Here is a 7,259-nt window from a genome sequence, read left to right on the forward strand (position 1 = left end):
AAGCCGCTCCGGAGGCAGGATGCTAGGGAGCCACGCAGGAAAACTTTGCGTGCCAAGCTCGCCTTCCGCTGCGGCGCCGGCGGGGAGCGTGCCGGCCCGTGCCGGAGCGGGCAGGGACGCAGAGGCGTGCTTGCGGAGCTGAGCCCCGTTCCCTGGGGGATCGAGGGGACGGAGAGGCGAGACGCCGGGCGCCCCGCAGCCGCGCCGCCCCGGGGCACGCCGCACGCTCCGGGCACCACGCGGTGGGGAGCGCGGCGGCCACGCTGCCACGCTGGGGCTTCCCAGATGCTGCTTGCCTGGCGCCGGGCCGTTAATTCCTCCTCTTCGCCTCCTCCCACTCATTTGCTAGATATTTCCCAAACCTCTTATTTTTAGGTTGCAGCTGAGAAGCTGTGAACGTGAGGCTCCTGCGCAGGATCCCAAGCGCGGTGCGGGTGGGAGCCACAGCAGGACCCGGGGCAGGGCTCCCAAACCCTGCCGGGGCAGGCAGCAGGAGGCAGTGGGAGAGACCGGAGTGGGAGACTCCAGAGGCAGGAGAGGGGCCCCGGCCACAGGCGCACGGGACGCAGCCGGACCCCAGCGGTTGACCCTCTCCAGAGAAAGCCTGAGGAGCACTGCATCCAAAGGCACCAGGCACGCGCAGGGCGAGAGGGAACAGGCGCCTGCTCTCCATCTGTGCATCTGTCTGTCTACCCGTGCATCCCCCTCTCAGATACATCCATCAATCTCTCCATCCATCCATCCATCCATCCATCCATCCATCCATCCCTCGTACACATCTGTTTACTCATCCAGCCATCTGTCCATCCCCCAGAGCTGTCAATCTGTCCGTCTCTGCCTCCCCCGCGCGGCGCTGGCTGCCTGTCCACGCTGCCCCGGTGGCTTTGCCTCAGGACTCCCGAATCCCGCTCGCCGACGGGTCTCCCTGCGCCAGGGACCCAGCAGAGACGGGCCACGCGCCCAGCGCCGGCGGCTCGGAGGGCAGCCCTCCCGCAGCGGCCCCCCTGCCCGGCCCTCCCAGCCTGCCTGGCTTCTTCCCCTCATCCTAGCCCGGGACGGAGCCGCGGGGCAGGATTTACGTGCGCCCATGGCAGCTCCAGGTGGCCGTTCCCGCAGCTGGGAACACACGGACGCTTCTCCGCAACAAGCGCACCGGGCAAGGGCCAGCCAGCACGCGCGCCGCTCCCCAGAGGGACCGGGAGCACAAAGTTACGGCAGAAGAAGAGGAATTTGGCAAGTGTATACGGCCCTTTCCCCAACGCTCTCCCAGTCTCCGACTGTTTGTGGCTCGGGATTTCCCAAGACTACGTGGTTTCTCCGCTCAGTGGTCCCCAAGGGATCTCTCTTCCCTGGAGGGTCTGGTCCCCCCCTTGAACGCCCAGGACTTTCTGCAGCCATGCCATCCTTCGGCAGCCGGTCCCACAGCGTTCTTATCCGCCACGCGAAGAACCTCCCTCCTCGCTCCGAGCCTTTTTGCCCTCTCTAGACGGCTCCCGACGCCGTGAAGGCTGTCCCTGCCCCAGAACGTGGACGTGGGCAGGAGCACGGGGCTCGTCTCCCACGCACGCAGCCCCTGCCAGAAGCCCCCCGCCCAGGGAAGGCGCAGCAGCATCTTGCCCAGGTGCAGCCCCAGCGCTGGCAGGTCCTCGCCCAGCGGCAACCGGATTAGCTGAGCGACGGTGGGAGGAGGAGGAGGAGGAGGAGGAAGGCTCTGAGGATGGAGAGGCGGGGGGGGACCGCGCTCACGAAACCCCTGCTCGCGGGGAGGCGAGGGCTGGGCTTGCGGGCACGCTTCTGCCCCGCCGCCCGTATCGGCAGCAACGCACGCCAGGCGCGAGCGGCGGCACCACCCGGCACGGCGCTGCCTCCGGGTGCCGCTCCAGCCCGGGGCGCGCGTCGCTGCCAGCTCCCGCGGTGCCCGCCGACGCTGCTCGGCCTCGCGCTCCGGGCAGGGGCCGGCATCTCGAGGACCCGTTGCCGGTGCAAATCCTCCCGCGCTCCCACGGGCCCTGATCCCCAGCCACCAAGGGGTCGCACCGAGCGGGAACGCCTGCCCCCCACTGCCACCACCGGTGTCCCACGGGCGCAGCTCCCAGCAGCGGCACGCAGGACCCCCGGGGGCTGCAGCCGCAGGGCTCCCCCAGCAGCGCGCCCCGGTCCGCGCTGTCCTTCCTCCGGCGCCCCCGCCGCCCTCCACCACCCCCGGCTTCGTTCCCGTCAGCGACATCGGCCGCTTCCCTTTCAAACCTCATTAACTCCCCCCCCCCCCACAAGGTGACCCTCCGCCCGGCTCGCCTGCCCTCCCACAGCGGGAAGCTGCGCGGATGGGCGCCCCGGCGAGCCCCTCGGCCGCCCGGCACGGAGCAGCCCCTGCGCCGGCCCCGACGCCCCCGCGGCCACCGGGCACCGCGTGCCGCCCCGGGGAGCCCGAGCCCCCCGCTCCACGCTTTCCCCGGCGCTCTGCCTTTGCACGCAGTCCCCCGCGCGCCCGCCCCGCTGCCTGCTCGCCGAAAGCCCTTCCCCTGCCGGATTCATCCATAATAGATATCGTAGCCGAGCCCCCAGGGGCCGGGGGGGGGGGGGTGGCAGCGATATTATCTTGCATCTGTCTTCACTCCCCTCTCCCCCGCCCTTCCCCGGCAGGCTGAAAAGCCGCGAGATCAGGCGGTGCAAAGCCGCCTCCGGCTCCTCTCCTGCTCCTCGGTGTGGTGGTGGTGGTGGTGGTGGTGGGGGGGATCGTCCAGACCTTCCCCCCCCCCCCCCCGAAGCCCAAAGCCAGGGTCTGGCCGCCCAGCCTAGCGCTAGCCCCCTCCCCATCGCTGCCGCCCCCGGCCGCCGGACCGGGGCCACGCGTGCCGCCCGCGCGCCGCACCGGAGCTACTCCGGGAGGCAGCGGCCCCGAGCGCGTTGGAGGAGGGCTGCTTGCTCCCGCGGCGGCGGAGAGCGAGCCAAAGCCGGCAGGACACGCCGGAGAGGGCCAGGCGGAGCAGGCGAGGCGCAGCCGGGGGGGTGGGGGGGGGGCTTAGCCGCACGCACGCACCGCTGCTGCTGCAAGGCATGCGGCGGAGCGGGGCGCCGGGATGGGATGGGATGGGATGGGACGGGGCGACGCTCCGCGGCACGGCAGGAGCCACCCCCTGCGCCTGAGCCCGCGGCCCGGCGGCACCGGGGGGGGGCAGGAAGGGATGCAGCCCCACGCGGGATGCACGGCTGCAGCAGGTGCCCGGCGCTCCGCAAGGCCACGCGGCGGCACAACCCTCGGCTCTTTGTCTGCCTTCCCCCCCCGGATTATCCACCGGCCCCGTCCTGCGACCTGCCCCCGATGGCGTTTCGGCTTATTTTTAACCCGGCTGCCGGCTTTCGGCCCGGCCCTGGGGACCGGCGCCGCCGTCCCTCCCGACGCCTGCCGCGCGGGCACGCGGAGCTCCCCGCCGCTCCCCGCGGCCCGCCCGGAGACAGCGCTCGGGGAAAAGGCCCAGCCACCTGGTTATTTATTCACCGCCTCCGGAGGGGCCCTCGCGGCTCCGCTCTCGGCTCCCTCCGGCTGCGAGCGGGAGGCTGCCGGGAGAAACGGAGCCTGGCAGGGAGGGGAAGGCAGGGATGCGCGGCGGCAGCGGACAGACAGATGGACGGAGCAGGGCCCGAGGCGGACAGGGGATCCGAGACGGGGTGCGAGGCTCGGTGCCCCGGCACCTGCTCGTTGCACGGAGGGGGATGGAGCAGCAGGGATCAAACTGCCTCCCAGGAGAGGGGACAGCTGGCATTGGCACGGGGAAGGGGCAGGACAGGAGGTCTCGCATCGCACGGGCGAGGAGGGAGGGATCTGGCTCCAGAGGAGCCGGCCCGGCATGAGGGAGATCCATCTCTGTGACAGGGAGGGCACCTTCTGCTCCGAAGCCAATCTCCGCTTCGCACTCCGTCATGGGTTTCCTGACACGCTGCAGGACGCGGGTACCGCAGGCAGCGGTCCTGTGAGCAGCACAGGCCCCCCCGCAGCACCCTCTGCCAAACCCTGCCTGCACCCACCTGTGGGGGAGATGCTCTGCAAAGCACCTCGGCTTGGGCCCAATTTCAGCCGTGCCAAAACACCTCTCCGCACCCAAGGCCCTGCTCCCTTGCAACGTCTCCCCATTCCTAGCGGAGCCGGGCTTCACGCTCCCTATAATTAACTAAAACTCACACCCTGGGCTGCAAGGCTTCCTTTGCCCTGGATCACAAAGCACTTTGCAGGTGGCAGCAAACAAAGTTTCCCAAATTAGCTCGTAACATCTCTTTCCCCCTGCCACGAAATGCAGCCAGCGCTGGGGAGCCCAAACCGCCGTCCCCAGCACGGCCGCACAGAGAGCAGCAGGAAAGGGCAGTGCCGTGCGCGGCCGCAGGAATTCCTGCCAGCCGGAAGCGCGAGGCGGCGGGTTCGCCGGGACGTGGCCACGTTGCACGCAGATCTCGCCCGGGTGGGATCTGCCCGCAGAGGAGCGAGGCGCGGTGCTCGAAAGCGCCTCCCTCCCTCGGCTCAGCACCGCCAGCGCGGCCCTCCTCCAGCCGCAGAAGGGCCTCTCCCCTGCCAAATCCAGAGGACGCCCCCATGTCCTCACGTGGCTATCCCAGACCCCTGTGCCCCGGCTCTCCCCAACAGCCAGCGGCACCGGAGGCCTCGGGGGCACAAACGCCCAGCTCTTGCTCTGCCCAAGGACCGCACGGGAGCAGGGGGCCGAGCTCCCGGCGCGCTGGAGTCCTGCGGGTCCGAGCGGAGCAGGCTGAGGAGCACCCAGGCTGCCCCGTGGCCCCTTCCGCATCCAGCCATGGGCAACGCGGGGTCCCGGTGCGACGGCGGGGATGCGCGGCGCAAGGGTGCTGCGAGCTCCCGCCAAGTGGTGCGGCCCGGGCATGCGTTTCCCGCGCCGGGCAGCTCCGCGGGGCCAACGCCACGTGGGGGACGGGGTCAGACAAAAGGCCCCTGCCGGCATTGCTCCTGGCCTTCGCCAGCGGAGGAAAGCCTCGGGCATCCGCAGGCAGCACGGCCCCGCCTCGGCTCCGCAGCGGCACGGAAGGAAAGGAGGCAGCGCGCTAGGGCACGAAGGCAGCAGAGGGCAAAAGGGAAACAGCGAATCAAGCAGGCAGCGTCCCGGTGCCAGCCGGGAGCCACCCGGCGTGGCTGTACCGCGTGCGCCTGGGCCCTGCCAGGGCACCCCGCTGCCGACGGCGCAGAGCCGAACGGCCCAGATCACGGCCGGGTCACTGGAGACGTGGGAAAACTCCCGTTCGGTGGGAGACGGAGCAGGCAGGGATGTCTGGTTTGGGAAAAGGAGAGGCGAAGGGATCCGACCCTGGTCCGAAACCCAGGGGCTCGGGACGGCGCAGGCTCTGCCGTTTAACCTTGCTGCCGGCTAGCAAGCCCGGGGAGCGGCGAAGGCACCGCAAGCCCTGGCAGCGCCGTCAGCAGCAGGTAAGGAGACCATCAGGTGGAGGCCGGCGGCAAACCGGGAGCAGGCACGCAGCTTGCAGGGGAAACAAGCTCAGGCGCTGTGGCAGGAGGCGCTCACCCCCCTCGGGCTGCAGGAAGGGCAGCCCAGCCGCGATGCCGCCAGCTGGGAACGGGCTCGCAGCCCCGCTCTGCCACGGACCTGTGGGGTGACCTTGGGCCGGGCACTCGGCGACGCTGTGCTGCCTTTCCCTGTCCGTAAGGGCACCTCCGCGGGGGCATGAGACCCGGCCACTCCGCCGCTGCAGCAAGGGGGACTGCTGTGCGTCCAGCGAGGGAGAAACGTCCCAGCACAGGCAGCTAGTCCCGAGCTGCCAACTGCCGGGCAGCATCAGCGCTGCCAGAAACAGGTGCCGGAGGAACGCGTTGCCCGGCGCTGCCCCAGCTCGCTGGCTCCCGCAGGCCGCGCTCCGCCGAGCGCCCCAGGCACGTCGGTCGGTGCCGGCAGCGCCTGCTCTCCGAGCGCCAGGGCTCCCCCACGTCTCCCGCCGGCACGTCCCCACGCTACCGCAGGACACGCCGTCCTTCTGCCCGCCGAGCCGGCGGCAGCCGCTCCCTCGGCCCCAGGACCCCGCAGGTAAGCGGCTGCCAGGCCCGGCGAGCCATGTCGCCGCCGGCAGCATCCCTTCCCCTGCGCCTCCTTGTCACGCCGGCGCAGGGACGGGGCCGCCGCGAGCCCTCCGGATGAGCCCCCCAGCTTCCTCCAGACGGGGCTCACCGATGCCTTCCGAGCATGAGCTCAGCAAAACGGCGCCGGCTGAAGCACCTTCCCAAACCGTCCTCGGTGGGCAGAGGCGCAGTGGGAAGGCGCTGGGGGGGGGGGGGCAATCAGGGCTCGGGGGAGCCCCGGAAGCGGAGGGCTGAGGCAGGCGGCGATGTTCTCTGCTTCAGGGCTGGGTGCTGGCCCCCGTCGGCGGGCTCGCCTCGGGGTCCGCACCGAGGGCTGCCCCCCCCCCGGTGCCCTGCCGGTGCCGGGCGCCCCGCTGGCAGCGGAGCAGCCCAGGGCCCCGCGCTCGCCTCGGGCTGGCGCAAGGCTGCTCTGCCGGGGGCCGCGGGCTCACCGGGACCTGCTGCTCGCCCCGGGGCTGCGGCTGCGGCTGGGGCTGCCCGGGGAGCCGGCGCTGTCCCGGCAGCAGCGGGCGCCGCGGCGGCTCCGCGGGGCGACGAGTCGCTCGGAAAGCGGCGGCGGCGGCGACTTTCTCCCCAAACTGCCCCAAGTCCCGGCCCCCCCCCCAACACCTTCCTCCCCCGCGGTGCTCGGCGCTGCAGGGCGCTCACCTCCGCTGGCAGCCTCCGGGTGGAGGTGCATGGCGCCGGGCGGCGGGGCGCGGCGGCGGCGGCGGCGGCGGCGCGGCGGGGCGGCTGCTGCCCGGCGCGGCGGGGCCGCGGCTCATCAGACGGCGGCGGCGGCGGTGGCGGTGGCGGCGGCGGGCGCGGGGGCCGCGGGCGGCGGCGGCGGGGCGGCGGCGGGGCCCCGCATGCGGCGGGGGGCGGCGGAGCCCGAGCTGCCGCCCGGCTGCTGCTGCTGCTGCTGCTGCTGCTGCTGCCGGCGGGGCGGGCGCGGGCGGGTGTGTGTGTGTGCGCGCGTGTGTGTGTGTGTGTGCGCGCGTGTGTGCGCGTGTGTGCGCGCCCGATCGCACATCCACTTGCTGCTCGCTGCTGGTGGGAGAGGAAACTGCAGCCGCCGGGGCGAGAGGGATGCTCCGAGCCTCGCCTGCGCGCAGCCGGCACGGACACGCGCGGGGACACGCGCTGCCGCGCGCACACACACGCACAC

At 72.1% G+C, this 7,259-nt stretch overlaps 1 protein-coding gene across 2 annotated transcripts in view; it reads right to left on the minus strand.

Moving 5' to 3' along the window:
* The window catches only part of SYT7 (synaptotagmin 7), a 32,516-nt gene extending 25,686 nt beyond the window's left edge, over window positions 1–6,830 (minus strand). For both annotated transcript variants that reach the window (XM_067295375.1, XM_067295374.1), the window contains exon 1: window positions 6,761–6,830. In XM_067295375.1, the coding sequence (XP_067151476.1) occupies window positions 6,761–6,791 (31 nt within the window). In that variant the 5' untranslated portion in view covers window positions 6,792–6,830. The remainder of the gene's footprint in view (window positions 1–6,760) is intronic.
* Window positions 6,831–7,259: the final 429 nt, after the last annotated feature.

The sequence above is a fragment of the Apteryx mantelli genome, chromosome 4 (genome assembly GCF_036417845.1).
Source record: "Apteryx mantelli isolate bAptMan1 chromosome 4, bAptMan1.hap1, whole genome shotgun sequence".
NCBI classification, from domain to species: domain Eukaryota; kingdom Metazoa; phylum Chordata; class Aves; order Apterygiformes; family Apterygidae; genus Apteryx; species Apteryx mantelli.